At 40.5% G+C, this 22,616-nt stretch overlaps 1 protein-coding gene across 1 annotated transcript in view; it reads left to right on the top strand.

Moving 5' to 3' along the window:
• LOC102735791 (SID1 transmembrane family member 1) overlaps positions 1-20,229 on the top strand; it is a 48,373-nt gene extending 28,144 nt beyond the window's left edge. Inside the window, exons 3-10 of the mRNA XM_081815537.1 lie at positions 336-506; positions 11,139-11,184; positions 13,557-13,658; positions 14,281-14,364; positions 16,155-16,242; positions 17,435-17,506; positions 17,932-18,025; positions 20,148-20,229. Of these exons, the coding sequence (XP_081671663.1) occupies positions 336-506; positions 11,139-11,184; positions 13,557-13,658; positions 14,281-14,364; positions 16,155-16,242; positions 17,435-17,506; positions 17,932-18,025; positions 20,148-20,229 (739 nt within the window). The remainder of the gene's footprint in view (positions 1-335; positions 507-11,138; positions 11,185-13,556; positions 13,659-14,280; positions 14,365-16,154; positions 16,243-17,434; positions 17,507-17,931; positions 18,026-20,147) is intronic.
• The last annotated feature ends 2,387 nt before the right edge of the window (positions 20,230-22,616 follow it).

Here is a 22,616-nt window from a genome sequence, read left to right as displayed (position 1 = left end):
ATGAAATCAACTGGTTGTTTTAACAGCACAATTTCCCCTTCAATATTTGGTATTTTTTTTTCCTCATTGAATTAGGAAGATGGTGTAACATAATATAGACAAAATCAAAGTGAACTGGCCAGCACTGAAGAGTCCTCAAGTCCCCGTTATTACATCACACAAACCTATGCCCAAGACTCAATCACTATCATAGGTCCAGTCTGAAATTTAAAACATAAGGACTTGAAAACAAATTTGGAGAGAAATGAAATAAGATTGGCTTTTTTTTTTTCCTTGCTTGTTCACCGAGTCTCTCTTTTGTTCTTGCTTGTTTTTCTTTCCATCCACTGCTACAGATACCAGAGGAGTTACAACTACCAGGAAGTAAGCCGCACCTTGTGTCCCTCAGAAGCAACCAATGAAACAGGACCTCTGGAGCAACTGGTAATTGTAGATGTCACCTCCATGGCTCCACTGGGCGCCCAGTACAAACTGCTGGTTACCAAGATCACGCACTTCCAGCTACAGTAAGCAGGACATCTTGTGGCCTTTCTCGATTCATTTGTCTGCACATGCTCAGTCCAGTCTCCCTTCTGCCAAGTCAGCACTCAAGAAGGAAATTAGCCACTTGGCATATTGTCTTAGCACCTTCTGAACAGTCCTGCTCACAGCTGGGCAGCAGGACTGTAATCTGTGCAATAGGGAAGCAGTAGGGACTGGTGCAGAGGGGAACAGTGCCTGGCCTCAGAGGCATGTCTATTCTCAGGGGTCTGTGTCCTCACAGACCTCACAGACCTCACAGACCCTGCCTGCCTGTAGTCCAAGCAAGAGGCCCTGGTGACTGGGTACTTTTGTATTATGCGTCAGTACCACTCTCCTGAAGGAAGTTTTATTTTTCTTCTGAGGAAGACCTTAACCTATTTTCTTGTCCTTATTGCTAGTCCAGGTTTCTCCTTCCAAGTTAAGAATGTATACAGGTAGAAAATAGTGTCATATGGCTTTGTCCTTTGTGCAACAACTAATGACTATTTCCTCCTTCTCCTCGCACTACCATCCTTTAAAACAAAATCAGTTGTTTTTGAACTCATCTCAAATTGTTCGTATTAAACATACATATAATAAATTCAGTTGGGGGAATGGTCTCCAAGAGATCTGTTCTTTTCCAGAGGTTACTCTTGTAAAATATTGCATAAACCTGTGTGAAAATTTAAACAGAAAGGTCATTCCTTAATAAGGCCAGACAGTTCAGGGACTTTCTGCCCCATTCTCTTCTAAGATCAAGGCTTCTCAAGGGTTCAGACCACTTCTGCCTCTCTCAGTGTTTTAAGTAAATTTTAAAAGAAAATATCATTAAATTGGTTTATTAAAATTAGAATTTGTACTCATCAAAATGTATCAGTAAGAGAACAAAAGGACAAGCCATAGACTAAAAGACAGCACATATAACTATAAAGGGTTCATAGCAGAATATATAAAGAACTCCTACAAATCAATAAGAAAAAACAGGTAAGCTCTTGGCTGCTGTCCCCATTATCACCCACCCTTCTGTGGCTCTGGCTTCTTATAGGCAAGAATCTTGGCACCAATGAGTCTAGGTACTGCTGAGGGTAGAGACTAGCCCCCGCATGTGCACAAGTTTGTGTACCCAAGTCTCTGTGCCCATAGGTCCAGACTCAGCTTCACTGGAACAAATAGGCTTTCTGAGGAAAAAATGAGGCGGTCTCAGGAGCAAAAACTGAGAAAATAATTTTGACCTAGACCTCTCACTAGAGCTTTGGAACAGAGAGTGAAGAGTCTCAGAAGGGGAGTCAATGTTTATATTTACCCAATGGAATAAAAAAAAAATATATATATATATAAAACATAAATAGACTCAAATATGCCAAGAAAAAGACTAAGAATGTCAATGGGATTTAGAAAAAAAAAGGAAACTAAGTATGTGTTGCTTAATAGAGTACAACCCTAAGTAAAAGAATATATAGGGCGCCTGGGTGGCTCAGTCGGTTAAGCGACTGCCTTCGGCTCAGGTCATGATCCTGGAGTCCCGGGATCGAGTTCCACATCGGGCTCCCTGCTCGGCGAGGGGCCTGCTTCTCCCTCTGACCCTCCCCCCTCTCATGTGCTCTCTCTCTCTCTGTCTCTCTCTCTCAAATAAATAAATAAAATCTTTAAAAAAAAAAAAAAAAAAAAGAATATATAAATGTAAATAAAAGGATAGTAAACCAAAAGAAAGTTGATGTAGTATATATATCATATTATACAAGATATTCCTTAATGCAAGAAGCATTATTAGAGATAAAGGGACAGTTCATATTTCTAAAAGACTCATTCACCAGGAAAACAAATTTAAGTTCTAAATTTGTATGCACCTAGTAATATCACTTTGTAATATACAAAGCAAAATTTTCAGAGTGAAAGAAGAATTGGACTAACTCACAATCTCTGTGGAGATTTCTCTATAGCTAAAAGAATAAACAGACCAAAACATATATATATATATATATATATATATATAGTAATTAGATAGAACAGGCATTGGTGAACTATGGCCCAGAAACTGGCCGCTGGGTTTTGTAACTAGAGTTTTATAAGAACGCAGCCCTACCCATTCATTTACGTATTGTCTCTGGGGGCTTTCACACTACAATGGCAAAGGTGAGTAGTTGGTATGGAGACATTATGGCCTATAAGCCTAAAATATTTACTATTTGGCTCTTTGAGATATAAAAAGCAGATGAACATGATCAACAAGCTTGAACTAACTAATGTACTTAGGAAACTGTATCTCAAAATGATAGAATGCTTAAACTTTTCAAATGCACATGCAACATTTACCAAGGTTGCCAAGTTCTAATGCATATCTTGATAAATTTAAAAGAATTGAAATCTTGTATATGGAATTGAGACAGAAATCAACTACAAAATTATGTCTGTAAAACCCCCAAATGTTTGGAAATTAAGTAGTCTACTTCTAAATAACTTATGAGTCAAAAAAATAATAACCATGAAAATTAGAAAATATTCTGAACGAGTGATAATGAAAATATGACATATCCAAACTTCTGGGATGCAACTAAGCAATGCTTAGAGGAAAATGCATAGTTTCAAATGTATATGTTAGAAAGGAAGACTGGCTGAAAATCAATGTGTTAAGTGTCCATTTTAAGAAGTTAGGAAGTAAAACTCAAAGAAAGTGAAAGGAAGTAATGAAATAAGAGCATAAAACAATGAAATAGAGAACAAATCAACAATGGACAAAATCAACCAAACCACAAATCAATTATTTGAAATGACGAGTAGTATTTTTATACCTGTTTTTTAAAAACATAAATAAGGCAAGCCCATTGGGAAAAAAAATAGGCAAGAGATTTGAACAGACAGACACTTTACCAAAAAAGGTATCCAAAATGATCCCCCAAACACAATCTTACTGGCTATCAGAAACACAAATTAAAACTATAATGAGATTTCACTATACCTACCAATTTCTATAATTTGAAAAGACTGACAATGTGATTTCACTCCTACTTATTATAAATCCAAGTCCTAAATATATAATTGTCCTATTCATCCGATGGAATACTACACAACAATAAAAAGGTACAAACTATTGCTGTACCTGGCAACATGGATAAATCTCACAAACGCAATGTTAAGCAAAGGAAGCCAGACAAAAGGAATACATAACTGTTCGATTCCATTTATACAAAGTTTAAAAATAGGCAAAACTATTCTGTAATGTTACGAGTCAGGATAGTGATAACTTTGGAGAGGAAAGAGGAAGTGTATGGTTGTTTACCTGGTGAATTCATTCAGATATATACTTATGACTTGTGTTTTTTTCTATATGTTTGTCACACTTCAATAGAAAGATTAATTTTTTTAATCAGAATATTTTTTATTATATTTAAAATTTTTAAAATATATTTAATTTTTTATTATAAATATTTAAATATATTTAAATCTTTATTATATTTAAAAATATATATTACTTTTTTGCAGCTTATTTTTCTGATCAGAATGTCTTGTTCTATTATAAAGCTCACCTTAAATTTTCTAAAGCAGTTTATAAAGAAGTCTATAGCCAGTGGAGTTGCTAATAGGAATCAAATATTTATCTTGGTCTTCTCTGCAGCTCTTGACAATGTATACCCATACAGATGGATGGACAGATGGATGAATGAATAGCTAGAAAGATGGAGAAGTAATCACAGCATTTTTACCAAGTCCCTCCATTAATTTTGGTGTAGAAAAAAGTGACATGAGGGCGCCTGGGTGGCTCAGTTGGTTAAGCGACTGCCTTCGGCTCAGGTCGTGATCCTGGAGTCCCAGGATCGAGTCCCGCATCGGGCTCCCTGCTCGGCAGGGAGTCTGCTTCTCCCTCTGACCCTCCTCCCTCTCATGTACTCTCTCTCATTCTCTCTCAAATAAATAAATAAAATCTTTAAAAAAAAAAAAAAAAAGTGACATGATAAGTTCAAGAGCAAAAAACCCCTCACTCCCACCTCTGGGGAAAAAAAAAAAAAGGCAGAAAAAGTTTTCTACCCTGATCAATTAAGTGAGAGTTTCTAGGAGGGAGGTTTGAGCATTAGAATATATATATTTTTTAAGTTTCCCAGGTGATTCTAATGTGTAGCCAGAGTTGAGAACCAGTACGTCTAAGCAATTTCTAAATATGGTGCTTACATTTAATTATCTTAATACTTAAATCTATTTATGATATTAAACAATATGAGAATTCATGGTGACACATTTGAAGGAGGTGGCAGCACGTTACTTGAACAGAGTGCAGTTTGAACTTCGGAGAAGCCTCATATTTACTGATTGGTCTCTGTGTCTTTGACCTGTCACTGTCACCTGGTGGTAGTGTACTTGAATTCTAGAGCTGGTTTTCCTGGGAGGCTAATTAGACCCTTTGGAGAACTGAATTCTGTGAAACTGAAATCCTAAGGTCCAACTCTGTGCAAGTGTTAATGAATGATATGCATGCTAGTGGAACTGCAAATCTATTCCCTCACGTTGTTTTCTGTTTCCACCTCTTATAATGTGACTTGACCTCAGCAACCAGACATTCAGAACATTTCAAAATGCAGTTACTAGGGCTTTGATGAGAATAAGTTAAGTCTGAGAAGAGATGGTAACTGAAATATATATGCATCTCTTCCTCCTTGGCTCTGGATTGTCCCACACCAACCTTGCTGGAGCCCCAGAAATCCAGAGGAGGATGGTAATGGGCAAGAGCTGGGGATTGTGGTGAGACCTGAAGTCCAGGTATTGAGAGAAACACTGAAAAATCAACTCAAAAGTCCTAACATGGCAGTTTCTGTTGTATGTTTTTGAGTGGCAGACTAGAAGCTATGTGAAACATGTTTCAGGATTTTTTTTTTCCCTAGAATCATGAATTTTAAGAATGAAAGGAACTTTGGAAGTTGAATCCACTCACCTCATTTTTACAGATGAGCAAACTGATGCCCAGAGAGGTTAAGTGACTTATCTAAACCCACAGCTAGGAAAGGGTAAAATCAGGACTAGATTCTAGTTCTAACTCCCAGTTCTGAGCTCTTCCCACAATAATATGCTATTTCTACTTTGTGTTTAAAACTGTCCTCCGAATTTTTATGTTGCCCTAAATACATTTCTCAATTCCATGAAACATTTATTTATTTCAATCGAGTCTTTAAAATTCTGCCTTAAAGCATTACTCCCTGCCATCTAACTATCCCTCACCCCCCTCCACACACACACACACAGCTCTGCCACCACTCATTTTCCCAAATTCCAGTGATCTAGCGTTCTGTGAAGCAGCGTGTGAAGTTGCAGACAGGGAAGAGCACGAGGATGTAGGGGCAGGCAGGCACCTGATCATGGGGTGGGAGGAGCTTGGAAGGGGTGTGAAGAAAGTTAGGTAGTTGTCTAGGTGGTAATAGTTGTGTGGAGGACTTGAAGGGGACAAGACCGGAGGCAGAGAAATTAGAAGGCTTGATGCAGTGGTCAAGGTAATAATGAGATGAACTGAAGAATTTAGAGACGACATTGGCAAAACTTGATTGGACATGAAGAGTGAGGGAAATGGGAGAGTCAAAGATGGCCTCTTCCCTTGTAATTGGTGGTGCCACTAAGGAAATGAGAAGGTTGAGGAAGGAAGGAAGAGATGATAAGTTCACTTTGGGACATGTTGAACTTGAAGTGCAGATGTTGGGCAGAATGTTGGATATACAGCAGCCTGGTGCTCAGAAGAAAGTTCTGGATTACAGACAGCAGACTGAGTAGAAGTGCTTCAGGGAGGCTGGTCCACACAGCGCCTGAGGTGGAATAACAGGAGACAGCACGGAGAAACAGGTCATAGTACCCGATCCTTGATCTTTGAGATCCTGTATGCTGCACTAGAGAGCTGTTGGGGTTTTTTTTTTAAGATTTTATTTATTTATTTTAGAGAGAGCATGCGTGCAAGCAGGGGGAAGAGCACAGGGAGAGGGAGAGAAAAAACCCCAAGCAGACTCCCTGCTGAGCATGGAGCCACACACAGTGCTCAATCTCGTGACCCCAGGATCATGACCTGAGCCAAAGTTAAGAGTCACATGTTTGACTGAGCCTCCCAGGTGCCCCTGCGCTAGGGAGTTTAAACTCCACCTTTCAGGTTATGGGAGCCACTAAAGCTTTTAAGCAACACAATAAAATAAACAAATCTGATTTTTAGAGATGAATTTAGTAGTCACGTGGAAGATGAATTGGAGAGAGGAGAGGGTAGAGACAAATAAGAAAATGAAAAGTTATTTGAATAGAGAAAAATAAACAATGATTAGGAACTGAACATATTATAGCAGCAACAAAGCTGTAACGGAGAAAAAGAGTCAAGTAATATACATAGGGATAATCCACAAACTAAACAAAAATACATGTGGCAGAATAAAAAATACAGTCCTACACGAGTATTTGCAGGCTTCAACCCTCCTCCAGCCTTTTAAGTAGGGATTTGAGTCTTTGTTTTGAGAGACTTTTGAGTGAAATCGCACCGCTACGATGCTATGAAAAGTAGTAGATTTTTTGAGGAAATGGGTAAGTGAGGAGGCTTTTAGACCATTTTGCCATGTGTCATGCTATGTAATCACCCTTTGGTATTTGGGGGTAGACTACAATAATGATTTCCATTACTTTTCCAATTTTTTTCTTATTGAATGCTATATTGGGCAAAGATGGTACTTCAGGTGAGTCAGGTACATCCGGGTTACTTATACATTAATAGAGTCAGTAAGACGTGGTGATCAATCAAATGTGGAAGTTGATAAAAAGGGAGTCCACGATGACTCCAGCAATGATGTCAGAAGTCTGGTGAGGCTTACTATAAGCAAAGAGCCTTAGTGGGTCGGGATCAGGAAAATGACAGCACATTCCGTTTTGATGCTGTGGAGTTTGAAGTGTTTGAGGGGCAGCCAAGCACAGAAGCCCAGCAGACGATCACTCTTCCATGACGGGAGCTCAAGGGATAGCCCTGGGCTAGACATGGAGACTTGCGATTCACTGATATTTTTTGTGAGTTTTGGGGCCATTGAATATATATGTGGTTTTTATGGCAACTGAATATATATATAAGGTACGTGGCTAAGGAAAATGAGAAGGTCAAGAATAGCGGGTAACATTCTTATGTAAGGGATGGTCTGAGAAGCAGGAGTTATCAAAAGAAGCTGAGCAGGGGAGCCTGGGTGGCTCAGTCGTTAAGCGTCTGCCTTCGGCTCAGGTCATGATCCCAGGGTCCTGGGATCGAGCCCCGCATCGGGCTCCCTGCTCCTCGGGAAGCCTGCTTCTCCCTCTCCCACTCCCCCTGCTTGTGTTCCCTCTCTGGCTGTGTCTCTCTCTGTCAAACAAATAAAATCTTTTTTTAAAAAAACAACAAAACAAAAGAAGCTGAGCAGACATAGCAGAGGTGCGGGAGGGTGCAGAAGAAAACCCAGGAAAGCAAGTGTCACAGAGCCCAAGGGAGGAAAGAGTTTCCAGAGGGAGTGGTCGTCAGAGTCAAATGCCACAGAGAGGTCAAGTTAAGGCTGAAGTCACTGGATTTAGCAATTAGGAGGTGATTATTACCCTCAGCAAAGGCAACTTCAGGGGGATGGTGGGGAAAGAATTCCTGACAGCAGTGAGGAGAGGAAAGGATAAATGAGGGATGAAAGCAGAATACGATTTTAAGAAGCTGGTTTGTGAAGGAGAGGGAGGATAGAGAATGACATCAAAGGAGCAAGATACAGAAAAAGGGGAGGCATTTTGTTGGGGTGGGTTTTTTTAAAATTTATTTTGAAAGTGGTTGCTATTAGTATATATTTATAAGCCAAGGGTATATAAAATTTATAGGACGTTGAATTTTATAGAAGCAGAGTCCCAGAGAAGGAAAGAAAGGATGCATGCAGAGTTTATACTCAGACCAGAGCGATGAAGTGGAAGGTTACACATGATCAGAGGGCTGCTGGAAGGGTTGTGGTGAGCGAAGGGAGTTCATAACAGATGGCAGTAAGGAGATAACAGGGAATGATATTCTGAAGTCGATAGTCCAAGTGAATAATAGGGCATAATTTCCTTCAGCAAACAAAGTGGGGGTTTTGCACACACACTGGGCTCTGTGCCAGGGCCTGGCTATCACAGGATGAAGAAGATGCCGGGAATCTCACAGTCTTCTCTGGTACTCACCCCCAAAACAACTTAGCTTTTATCCCTGCCTCTCTTCCCACCCACCCTCTCTTCCCATCCCCCTTTCCTTGTTCTTCTGTTTTATTACTCTCCTGTGTGGATTTCTCCTCTCACTCTTCTTCTCCTGTCTCCCTTATCTGCACACTGAGCTCTCTGGACGCCATCTGGTCCTTTTCTCTTCCCCTCTCCCTCAAACTAAGCAAAACAAGGGAACAAAGTCAGCTTTGAGTTTTTCTTATTTATCGAATAAGTATTTGTTTCCTGTGCTTAATTTGTTTAAACAAATAGGTTGAAGATTTTATGCTTTTTTTTCTCTAAAGTTGTGCAGGAGTCTCAATTAGCTTTGTTCTATTGGTTAACGACTCTTATAAATAAACCTTCCCCAACCTGTGGCAGGGCCCCCTGGGGAAGGAAGCGACATGTTTCATCTGCAGCAGACACAATGTTTATTTTGCATACACTGTTGATTCTGTAGAAAGAGAGGACTTAAATGCTATAGTCTTAAAGAAAATAATGGTTTTGAGGTTTGTATGTATTATACCAGTAAGGAAAACATAAAGAACAAGGAAAAAAAATCATATTGATGCCCATACATTCAGTGTTACAACTGGAATTCAAATGATAAGGGAGTATACAAAAGAAATTTCTGGCCAAAGAAAACTGGTTGCATCTGGAAATCTCCTGCTGTCTGTTGCTAGCCAAGAAAATCAGTGTCTTTTTCTTTCCCCTGACCTGGCAACTGAACCGAACTCAGGCCCCGTGTTGCCCTGGTAACAGCAGATGACACCACACTGCTGAGAGGGAGCCCCCAAGCCACATGCAGCACAGGGGTCCCGACTCTGGTCTTGGAATCTCAGGAGTCAACACACAACTGCATTTGACACTGACTTTGCCTTCTTTAGCTGACTTTGGACCACAAGTCTTTAACTGCACTTCAACAGAAGCAGTCCTTGACACTGATCATTTCTGTTGGGAGTAGCTACATAAAAAATTGCACCCATTGCTAAATTCTGCACCCAGTCTGCCAACAGCCTAAAATTGTTGGTCATTAAATTTAGAAATAGCACTCAAGTTTTATGACTTCTAAACAACACCTCCAATTATAAACTTCTTGTTAAATGTTTTGACATGTCCTTTATAAAGGAATCTTCAGTAAAGTTTTTTAAACTGTTCTAACTTTTATAAAAGGAAAATTCGTGGAGAGGAAGACTCTTCAGGGAGCACCAAGGCATGAAGTTGGGAAGGGGCCCCAGGACAAGTTCAGGTTCAGGTTCCCTGAAATGCAGGCCAGACTGGCGGGGTGGGGACAGACTTGTCCCCAGGTGGCAGCACTGAGAATGCAGTGGGCTTGTGTGAGCCATCTTCACGGCTAAAGATGAGGCAGGAGCCAGAAAGCGCAAAAGGCCAAAAACAGCCCTTACAAAACTGTAGAGAAAACCAATTTGTCTTTGTGTTTTCCAGCTTCTTAACCCGGTTCACATGTGTTCATGCCAGCCAGCCAGCCTTCTGTACTACAAGGGTGTGTTTCCCACAAGCTCTTCACACTTGCCTTTCCTCAGGGCAGGATTCAGGCTGTCTTTCACAGAAGAACAAAAATATCTAATAAAATAGTTCACAGTAAGGGGCGCCCGGGTGGCTCAGTCAGTTAAGCGTCTGCCTTCGGCTCAGGTCATGATCGAGCCCCACGTCAGGCTCCCTGCTCAGCGGGAAGCCTGCTTCTCCCTCTCCCTCTGCCTGCCTCTCTGCCTACTTGTGCTCTCTCTCTCTCTGTCAAATAAATAAATAAAATATTTTTTAAAAAAATAGTTCACAGTAAATTACCAACTGGAGAGAAAACAGCTTCATTATATTCTTTTGGTGGTATTTGCATTTTAGAGGATGGCCTTAGAAGGCAGTGCGTAAACTGAAGAGGACACGGTCTTGGACAGAAATTTTAGCTGGTGTGGCAGGCAATTGGAGAAGTGCTTGGAGGCAGGAGAGTATGCTTCCAGCCCCAGCACCCCTCCCATGGTGATGATGTATTCACCACGTTTAAAATAATGATCTCTTGGCATGGATACATCCAAATTATTTTGTAGTGCGACCTACATTATCCAAAAGGACCTCAAGCCTTCTTTTCCTCTATTTTTCAGCCCACTTCTGACACCCAAACCCTGTGCTTGGTTGTAAAACCTTAAGAGAATCCAAAGGGCAAAAGTGTCTGCAAAAGCAAACAAGTAATTACTTTTATAGGTATGACATCATGGTTATATAAAGACATAAAATCAATCCTCTCCCCAATTTTATCATTCTTGAGAATTGAAACCAAATCTTCATGCTGTTTACTTTGTCAGTTTGATGGGACTAGAACTCATTTCACAAAGGATAAGGCTTTCCTTACATTGACTTTCGGATGGTTTTCTTTTACATAAATCATTTTTGCTTGCTAACTTAGCTTCTCTCTCACTTTTCCCCCTTTTCCCTCTCCCATGTACATTTCTCAGGACAAATGTTGCCTTTCACTTCACTGCCAGCCCCTCTCAACCTCAGGTAAGTGAAGGGTTTCAAGGTTATCGTGATTCTACCTGTTGACAATACCCTCCAAAAAGCCATAGTAATAGGCAGAGTCAGCATGCAGTGTTGCCCTTGACTTTTTACAACTTGTGATATATTTGCATTTTTGACGTGTTGTTCATATTACTGGGATTTTAGACACAACGTTTAATCTTTTCACCTTAATTGGTGTGAAATAGGAGGCGTGACATCTGTTGGCAGATGTTCGTTGGCTCAACTTTTAGCAAATTTCATGCCTGTTATGCACCAAGGACAGCATTAGGCTGTCCTAGGTGCTGGGGATACGAGGTGAAGAAGAAAGAGACGCAATTTCTGCCCTCATGGACCTTGTATTCAAAATGGGTGCTGGGGGGCCAGGGAGTGGAAGGCCAAACACAATACAGGTACACAAATAATTAACTGACCTAGAAATGCAATAAAAACAAGACAGACTTTAATTTCCACAGTGTTATGGGTAGAATAAATTAGTTATTCCTGTCATAAAGAGAGACCAGGAATGCTGACATGAGAAGAATTAGATATTTGTGCTGTGTTCTCCATTAAACCATAATCATAAACAGAATAAATACTTGAAAACTTTGATTTAAGCCGCTTTTCTGTTGACACTTCTAGCTACCTTCCTTTTTTCTTTCTTGGCTTCTGAAAGAGTAAAGTCTATGCAATAGCAAGTTTATAACAGATTTATTTAATGTCCTGATATTTTTTGTAAATCTTCTGCAGGCTGTAATACAGCTTAGGTCATACGTGGCTACTTAATTTTTTGTTTTGGATATGCTAAAACTGGGATTAACATATATATGGATACTGGTGTAATTCGATTACAGGCATTTACTTGCTGGTAAATATTTAACAACCAGTTCCCAGAGAGAAACTCCTGATTTGTAGCATTTGCCCATTTCTGTGGTGAAAATACTTCTATTCTGGCTAATCTAAAGCTGCCAACATGATGTCCTTGAATACAGAGTTGGGAAGAGATGTGTGCAATTGGCTCTCCAAACCTGTATGAGCCAACTCCCACACATCTTTTAGGAGCTAGATTTCCCATCAGTGAGAGCCTCCACACTGCGTATACACTGCCACCCAGTGACAAAACCAACTCCTATAGTATATAGGAATATATATGATACTCCTATTGCTAACGGTGATCACAGTAATGCTCTTGGGTTACAAAGTTCGGCTTTTCTAAGAACCAAAAATACCTCTTGAAAATTCCAGAGCATTTACCTTTGGAAGAGCCCTGTATTATATGTATTTGAATCAAGCTCCAAAATGAAAGGTCCAAATGAAGTGGGTTCTTGGGAGTGTTGCCATCTGTTACAAGGCATGAACAGACTTCCAAACTGCAGCGTTAATGACACTCCTTAATCTTGAGGTTATTTTTTTTCCCCATCAGAAGGTTGTGGATTATTGGACAACATTCTATTTTTATTGCTCTGGTTCTCAGTATAAGGTTAGTAAAGAAGATGCTGGAATACAGAATTAAGTTTTAACATGTCTTGCCTCTCCTTTAAACTGATAGATTTATTAGAGTCCTAGGATATTGGGCTTGTTTTGGCTGGTGTCCTCAAAATCTTAATGTCAAGCTTCTCAAGCAGTTACCACATTTATAGTTATTGGACAGAAGCTTCCTTTCTTCATTTATTGGCAACATGTTGAAAAGTCAGGGTTACCAACAGTGGATTCATAATCTAATCTAGGTAAATTGGTATAACTTCTTTCTATTATAAATACTTCCTGATTCTGATGATACCTGAGAAATAATTTTGAAGATATCTCAGCCTGCTCCAAATTGTGAACATATTTCAAGGCACTAGAAGTAGTGCTTGATCTTTGAATGGAAATATTGTCTGGCTATATTCCAGCCAGGAAACAGATTCTTTAGCAAGAAGTCTAGGTGCAGGGTAGGTCTAGTGGTAATTCTTGCCTAAAGGAAGGTTGTTAAGAATCTTGAAGAACAGGCTTATCTGCTTTTCAATGTGGAGCTTCCTATTTCAAAATGATCACATAGAAGTAAATGTTGTCTCATGTTACATCTTGAATATCCCTAGTTCAAAGGGTTGGGGGGATCTTCTTAAGCAGAAACTGGAATGAAGTACAGGAAAGTTTAGTTGAGAAAGAAATGCTAACAAATGAAATGACAACATTGTCTGAAATGGCTACCTTGTTTTGTTCACTGCTGTATGCCTCATATCTGGCTCAGAGCCCAGAGCCCTGCACGCAGCAGTTGCTCAATATATGTGAGATGAATGGCTGACTGAATTAATGGAGATTGTAAAACCAGTTTGAATTCATAACTGTAAACATTCTTTAATATTAACAAATCATTTCTTTCTTTTTCTTATTCTCAGTATTTTCTATACAAATTTCCTGATGATGTGGACTCAGTTATTATTAAAGTCAGGTCTGAAATGGCTTATCCATGTTCTGTTGTCTCAGTGCAGAATATCACGGTGAGTCTTAATAACTTGTGAACCTTTCAATATGGAGCATAATATTGTCCCAGGATAAATCAAAGAGGAAGGTAGGGACCATGTCGTCCTCTTACCCTGTATCTCCTGCAAAACTGCTAAATAATAAAATCAGTATCTTGTGCACACAAGTGGATAATCTGTTTGGAGACACTGATTTGGGGAGATGGAGACTAGTTGACTCCTCACCAAAATAAACAAAGGAAAGAAGGAAGGGAGGGAGGATCATGACAAAGAATATGGAAGACCAAATCGTGGGCTGCTCAAGAAACATAGAAACCTACTGTTTATTCTAGGTTTTAAAATTTTTATTGTAACCATAGGCCATTTCTGTCTCATAATGTGTTAATAAAAAATGGGAAAGGTGTTATAAACTTTAAGACAATGTTTTCAGTTCTTTTTGATATAAAGTGACCTTTAGAGAATTTTAGAAGACAAGGCACCAAGTTTTAGGAGGACTGTTGTGTGACTTTTCTTGGAGAAAATGTTTCCTGGTTTTGGGTTTAGTAAGGAACCCCTTGCTCTGTGATCCAGGCAGAATGTGTGGTGTGTATAGTATGGCTTTAGTGATGCTTTCTTTTTTTATCCTTCATGCACATCACAGTGCCCAGTGCATGATCTCGACCACAATGTGGAATTTAATGGTGTCTATCAGTCTATGACCAAGAAAGCTGCCATCACACTACAGGTGAGACATCACTTTTGGGGTCACTATTGTCAATGACAATACACAGTTTATTCACAACACACAGTCAGGTCACCTGTTGGGCCAGCATCCAGAAGGTATCATCATTCACTGTGTGCCTTGGATAGCTTTCCTTTATGATGGGTTTTAAAATCAAGATTGTGGGGCCCCTGGGTGGCTCAGTCAGTTAAGCATCTTCCTTCAGCTCGGGTCATGATCTTGCAGTCCTGGGATCAAGCCCCACTGCGGACTCCCTGCACAGTGGGGAGTCTGCTCCTTCTCCCTCTTCCTCTACTCCTCCCCATCCCCCAGTCGTGCTCTCTCTCTCTCACTCTCAAATAAATAAAATTTAAAATAATAAGAGTAAAAATAAGTAAAACAAAATAAAACAAAGATCGCTTCTCCTGAAATCAAAGCCCAGGCCATGGTGGACAACGCTACTCTGCCATTCCCCTTGGGAAGTCTTAGGAACCCATGATGCAGTGGAACATATATCTGACAGACTGCTTAGAGAGGTAAGATGAGATACCAATCTCCTCATTGGGGGATGCCAATTTAGTGTGAAGTTTGATCTATTAAAAGGAATTGAATACTCTGTATCCTAATACTCTGTATACCTATAACAGTAACCAAAAGAGGACTTCCATTCTGGATAGAATGGATAAGTTCAAAGGAATATAGACCACATGTGTATAGCGGTTTGCCCTTTTGTCATTTGTAATTAAATTATTATTTCAATGACAGTTTTATAGCAAAAATGAACATATATCCTGTCAGTAGATTTTCAAAGAGATTCTGTCCCTGCCTTTAGGGTGGTGTTTACTTAAGTTACTTACAACTTGGTCTGTTCTCCAGGGTAAGGTGATACTGTTTACTAAATAACAAGGAATGAAGAGAGGTTAATTATAATTTAGCTATCAAATGTAAAAAGCCCTATTAGGCTTTAATTTCCTAGTGCCTCAGTTTTGATATGCCAAATATCTGTTCTTGTTCACTCCTGAATAAGGAGACTGGGACACAGAGAAGTACACTTAGAGAAAGTTAAAGCCAGGACTATAACTCAGGTCGCCTCACTTAAATCTTTGCATCCCTAACCTAAATTATTTAATTGTGGCTGTGTGACTTTTAGGAAAGTCATTTATCATTAGATTATTTTTATTTTCTATTTTTTAAAGATTTTATTTATTTATTTGAGAGAGAGAAAGAGCACACACGGGGGGAAGGGAGCAGGGAAGGACAGAGGGAGAGGGAGAAGCAGAATCCTCCCCTCCCCGCACCCCCCCCCCCCACCGCTGAGCAGGGAGCCAGACTCAGGCTGGATCCCAGGACCCTGAGATCATGACCTGAGCTGAAAGCAGACGCTTAACCAACTGAACCACCCAGGCACCCCTATCATTAGATTTTAAATAATAAAAACTTAATATAGTGAACCTAAAACACTCTAAAGTATGCTAATTTTAAAAACATAATATACAAGTATTAATTATTAAACATAGGCTGTTAACATACTTTTTACATGGGACCTATTACAGTTCTAAGCACCTAAGTGGACACAAGATAGATTGAAATTAGAATAGTGTATGTACTTGAATTTTTTGTATGTAACAATTATTTTATTGTGGATAAAATCTGATGTAAATCATGGGTATCTGAAGGTTCTTTCTAAGAAATTAGGGGGCAGGGGTGAACTTCACTTTTCTTCTCTTTCCTCTCTGTTCACACCCCCACCAGCATGGACTTTCTCCCCTTTTGCTATCCTTTCTTGCTATCACAAGTTGTTATGTCTTATGCAGAAGAAGGATTTTCCAAGCAAGCAGTTCTTCGTGGTATTTGTGATAAAGCCTGAAGATTATGCCTGTGGAGGATCTTTCTTTATCCAGGGTAAGAGATAGTGAGGAATGCTTGCTACTTAGAAAAACCTAATGAAATGGAATGGGAGGGAAGGCAAAAGCTCACAGTGGCCTCTTACTACCATCTCTAGTTCTCACTGAGGGTCATCAGCAGTCACTTGCCAGGCAGTCTGAGAGATATTTGAAAAAATATATATAAGGAAGAAAATGATCAATCTAAAGCTATTGTTGATACTACAGGATGTCACTTAGTGCCCTACATCTTTTCAAAGTCTTCTGCTCCCTCAGACCACGTGAGGTTTACTCACTCAGTTGGCCTTTTACTCAACAAATATTTGCTATTATGTAATAGTGATTTTATGCAGCATATCAAGGTCCACTTTCTAAGATCAGTTTGGTAGCCAACAGTAATGAGCCACTGTATCTATCAGTAGTCATCATTTCCACAAGGACATACAAGGAAAATTCAGAGTTCTCAATTTCAGTTGCCAAAATTTTATACCTGGCAAGATGGTAAGAAAGCAAAGTGGACAATTTATCCCCATGACAGGGACTGTGTGAGCTCTTAGGCATAGTAAAAATGGTTATGGGTAACTACTTAGGAACTACTGTGGGAATGGCATAGGCTGTTGATTGAAAACACAGACCCCTCCCCCAGCAGCTGAGGAGCCACATGTGATTAACACAGAGGGTGTTCACTACTGAGTATACATCGTTCTCTTGCCATTTGGGTGAAATTTCTGCTTATGTATTCTTTAATCTCTTAATTATATAGTTTAGAGTTTTGCCAGTGTCCATTGTCCTTTGGTAAACTACAAGTCCTTTTATGACTATATAACAAAAAACAAATTTTCACTGGCTGGAATAGTGCAAACCAAAAGATGAGACAGCTTTTATTTTAGGAGCTGTTTTCTTCAGATGTCTGGGGCATATTGAGCCACATGGATAGCAGAGGATGAGCTGAGCCTTCTTCACTCCAGAAGGGGGGCTGCAGTCTCACTGCTTCAATACTATCAAAATACACCCAAGCAAAGGCCAAATTGAAGGCTTAGCCCAAAGGGGTATTAGATGGTTTGTAGCTTTGGGGGTTAGATTTTCCTCTAGTTCTTGCTACAAGAAAATTCAGCAACCAGAGCTAATTGTGGACAGTTTTTGAACAACCATTCAGATGAGAGGCCAAGAACCAAATATCTGATCTATTGTGCCTTGTTCTTTTTTACCAGAAAAGGAGAACCAAACCTGGAATCTACATCGAACAAAGAACCTTAAAGTGACCATTGTTCCTTCCACTAAAGGTCGGTATTGCCTCTAGGATTCAAAGGAGAAAAATTTCTATGTGAGGAAGTCAATCATATGCATCAATGCTAATGCCATCCTTCCAGAGAAACATCATAAGAAAACTGGTATTTATTTACCTTAGAGATAGAAGAGAGAATCAAAGCATTTTGTTAAATCTCTTCCAGAAAGAGAGGGAACTCAATTGTGAAGTTGTATACAGGAAGTCCCTTCCTTACCTTCCACTGGGAACTCATGAGTGTGAAAGGTGGCCATTTGTGAATAATGTCTGGGTGACCTCCTGCAGTTTTGCTGCTTTGAATGGAAATATATTAGGACTTCAGAATGGGTATGATGGAGATGGGCCCTTGAAGCTGTCCTGTTCCAAACATGGTCCTCTTTTCTCCTGAGGACACCCTGACTAAAGTTGTTTCTCTTCCCTCAGGATCTGTTGATGTGAATTCCATCCTTATCAGTCTCTTCATCTTCTTCTTCTTCTACTTCGGATTCCTGCTTATTGTGCTTGTTCATTGTATCAGGTAAGTCAAGAGTATCAAGAAATGTTAATCCCGGGGCGCCTGGGTGGCTCAGTTGGTTAAGCGACTGCCTTCGGCTCAGGTCATGATCCTAGAGTCCCGGGATCAAGTCCCGCATCGGGCTCCCTGCTCAGCAGGGAGTCTGCTTCTCCCACTGACCCTCCCCCTCTCATGCTCTCTGTCTCCCATTCTCTCTCTCAGATAAATAAATAAAACCTTTAAAAAAAAAAAAAAAAGAAATGTTAATCCCCTTTGCCTTCTCTGCATAGGAATTAGAGCATTAGGCTTTAGAGCCATATTGACCAGATTCAACTCTACCTCAAGCACCAACTGTGTGACCTTGGGCTAATTACTTAATCTTTCTGTGCTTCAGTTGCCTACTCACCATAATGAGAGCATAATATCCCTCCTAGGGGTGCCTGGGTGGCTCAGTCGGTTAAGCGTCTGCCTTTGGCTCAGGTCATGATCCCAGGGTCCTGGGATCGAGCCCCGCATCCGGCCTCCTGCTCAGCAAGGAGCCTGCGTCTCCCTCTCCCTCTGCCTGCTGCTCCCCCTGCTTGTACTCTCTCTCTCTGTGTCAAATAAATAAATAAAATCTTTAAAAAATAATAATAATAACAATTTCCCTCCTAGAATTGTGTAACTGCAGTATTCACATCAATGTCCTGCACAGAGTAAGTGCTGGTAGAGTGTTAGTTCTTTTCATAGTTAATAAAACCTCAACAGAAAGACAGCGTGGCTATTTTTTGGACCAGGAAATCCTGTAAATCCTATGGAGTGTAGGAAATGATGAGTTCTTCCCAATACGGAGAAACATATTAAATATTCCATTAATAGCTTTAAATATTCCATCAACAAGTAAATTAATGCCTGAAATAAATCTCAAGGTATACTAAACAGCAGGAGTGATGCGCTTTGGTACCGTATTAGCAGCTGCTTTCTTACTACTATAGCATCGATTTTCCAGTAAAATGTCCCTTGAGAGGAAAAAAAGGAGATGATGGTACTGTAATTTGACCAAGACAATTTCCCTTCCCAAGAGTTTGGAGCCCATAATAAAAAGGGCCCCGGTTTCTCCTTGCATCTCTGAGCAGGCCCTAACACTGAGAATTCTGTACCTTGTTGGGGTCTCTGTGAGGCAACTACAAAAAATGGCAGAAGGCCTACAATAAACAAATGTTCATTCCTGTCTTGGACACACAAAGAAAACAAAGCACGGAGCTTTCAGCACACAGTTTTCAGACTACCGGGCAAGCTCACAGCATTGGTGGAAAACTTCACGGCTACCACAGTAATACAGCTGTCTCAGGGTAGAGGCCTAGCTCGGATCCAAAAAATAACTCTCTGCTGTGACCTTCACAGAGCGTTTCCGTTGAGAAACTGAATTTTAAAACCCTGGGACTACCACTGGCCATATCTGGCACAAATGGAGCATCAAAATAATTAAGAATAATAAATTTATAAACCACTGAGAAAAATAGAAATTTGTGAATCCAAATTGATGAAGGGAGAGAGGGAGAGAGGGAGGGAGGGAGGACCTAAATACCTCCAGATACAAATCCAAAGGCGCCAACCACGTAGTACGCATTAGGGAAGGGAGCCATTAGCAAATGCTGACAATGTAAGGCAGGACTCTTGCCTACATCAGAAGGCCAAAAGCTGCTGGAAAATATGGAAGGAGTGCTGGCATTGGAAAATCATCATTTTGCATAGATTAAGAATCGTCAGTGGATACTAAACTACGAGGGAAATCTGATGAGAATCAAGGTACTGCACTGCCATAAAGTGTATCCCCATGATTTGCTTCCTAGTTGTAAGGGAAACATAGTAACTCTCCAATGGAAACTCAGACCAGGATTGGCTGGGTGATCAAAATTAATGTGAGCGAGGGGAAGATGGATGTTGTGTGCCTCCACATGGGACACTCTGAGGAGACAGCACCACGTATGCAATATTCCAGCCAGAAAGGCATTTTGTATGTAATCCTGAGGACAAACTGAACTAACTCAAAATGACAAACATTCTATTAGAATGTGTCTTCAGAGACAAAGGAAGGCCGTGGAAACGGTCTAGATTGAAGGAGACGAAAGAGATATGGGCAACTAAAGGCAACACCTGGTCTCAGACTGGATCTTTTGCTAGAAGAAGAATATGCTATAAAGGACATTATTGGATCAATTAACAAAATTGTAATACAGACAGATTAGGTAAGAGTATCATATTGATGTTAAATTTGCTGAATCTGACAACGACACTGTGGTTAAGGAAGAGAATATCAGAATATCTTTATTCTTTGGAAGTATTGAGAGTGCCTGGCTGGCTCAGTCAATAGAGCATGAGACTCTTGATCTCGGGGTCATGAGTTTGAGCCCCATGTTGGGCATAGAGCTTACTTTAAAAAAATGGAAATACTGGGGCGCCTGGGTGGCTCAGATGGTTAAGCGTCTGCCTTCGGCTCAGGTCATGATCCCAGCGTCCTGGGATCGAGTCCCGCATCGGGCTCTCTGCTCCTTGGGAGCCTGCTTCTCCCTCTGCCTCTCTCTCTCTCTCTCTGTCTCTCATGAATAAATAAATAAAATCTTTAAAAAAAAAATGGAAATACTTAGGAATAACAGTTCATTACATAAGCAACTTACTTTCAAATGGTTCAAAAAATTATATATATACACACACATATATTATACACATGCAGAATGATAAAGCAAATGGGGTATCATGCTAACAATAAGTGAATCTAAATAAAGGGTTTTTGGGTGTTTTATATTTTATTCTTATTTTTACAACTTCTCTGTAAATTTGAAGTTATTTTCTAATAAAAGTTAAAAACAAAATCCCTAGTGTAGAGGCAAATATATCTGGAAAGTATATACATTAACCAATTATCAGCCTACTTAATTTACTAGATCATAATGGCTGACATTTAAGAGGCACCATGCTGAGCCCTCTGAGCAGATTATCTCATCTAATGCCCTACAATAAGTACTAGTATTTTTTTTTTTAAAGATTTTATTTATTTATTTGACAGAGACAGAGACAGCGAGAGCAGGAACACAAGCAGCGGGAGGGGGAGAGGGAGAAGCAGGCTTCCCGCCGAGCAGGGAGCCCGATGCGGGACTCGATCCCCGGACCCTGGGATCATGACCTGAGCCGAAGGCAGACGCTTAACGACCGAGCCACCCAGGCGCCCCTTTTTTTAAGATTTTATTTGTTTGAGAGAGAGCACAAATAGGGGGGAGGAGCAGAGAGAGAGGGAGAAGCAGACTCCCTACTTAGCGTGGAGCCCGATGCGGGGCTCGATCCCAGGATCCTGGGACCATGACCTGAGCCGAAGGCAGACGCTTAACGACCGAGCCACTCAGGCGCCCCAATAAGTACTAGTATTATCACCACCTGCTGGTTAAGGAAATTGAGGCATAGAGATATGAAGCAGTTCGACCAAAAATTCATAGCCAATAAATGAGGGACCTGAGATTTGTCTGGATTTCCAGGCAGCCTGGCTCTAGAGCCTGGCAGGCTAGTCAAGACGGGTCTGGAGTGGTCAGGGCATGTGAGGGAGGGCAGCCCTGACCAGGGAGGCCAAACCAAAAGTCTGGCACCCCAGCATGGATGCGATTGGGAAAGGACCCAAAAAGCTCTCAATTTTGACTCAGATGAGCTCCAAGATCATGGAAAAAGAAGTTCATCTCTTCTGCCTCTCGTAGGAAAACCATCTCTATGCCTGATGATTTAAATTTTAGAAGATAGGATTTTACCTCTTTAGTTAACAGCATGCATAATCAACATACCAACAGACAAAAAATTAAGAACTGGATATCAATCTCCCTAAAGTTGTCATTCAGCCTACAGAAGCAAGCACAGCTTTTGCAAGTTGAGGTAGAAGGCTCTGTTGAAACCTCTGGCTGCCGGCTTATTTTGCTACAGTCAATTGCACTAGCATAAATTCTTTCCAAATATAGAGAAACTGAAAATAGAAATCTGGAGACATAAGAACTATTTGGCATTCTTTTTTTTTTTTTAAAGATTTTATTTATTTATTTGAGAGAGAGAGAATGAGAGAGAGCACATGAGAGAGGGGAGGGTCAGAGGGAGAAGCAGACTCCCCGCCGAGCAGGGAGCCCGACGCGGGACTCGATCCCGGGACTCCAGGATCATGACCTGAGCCGAAGGCAGTCGCTTAACCAACTGAGCCACCCAGGCGCCCCTATTTGGCATTCTTAATAAGAGGATAGACAAGGGAAAACGCTAACAGAACTCTTCCCTCATTGAACTCAGCAGAAATAACAGTTTTCTACAAAACCAAATGAAGCCAGTCCTGGAGCATAATGCCATTTGCTTGATGAGCTCCCTGTACTTTATTATTAATACATCTGGGGTTTGCAGTACATGGTAGGAAATCAGAATGAAACATGAATAAGAGACATGGCTCCTGCCCTCAGGGAGCTAAGAATCCAAAGTATTAGCTGTACTGACTTGAAACTAAACCCCATTCCCCTCCCATTCCCAGCCACAATCCGTTCAACAAGTATTTAAGGAGCCACTACAATAAATGTGCACACCCTGGGCCAAACACTGGATATATGTTCTCTTTTTTTTT

Source organism: Leptonychotes weddellii, chromosome 1 (assembly GCF_054177405.1).
Source record: "Leptonychotes weddellii isolate Sample4059 chromosome 1, ASM5417740v2, whole genome shotgun sequence".
Taxonomy (NCBI): Eukaryota; Metazoa; Chordata; class Mammalia; order Carnivora; family Phocidae; genus Leptonychotes; species Leptonychotes weddellii.
The sequence above is the reverse complement of the archived record's forward strand: the minus strand, read 5'-3'. Positions and strand labels throughout refer to the sequence as shown.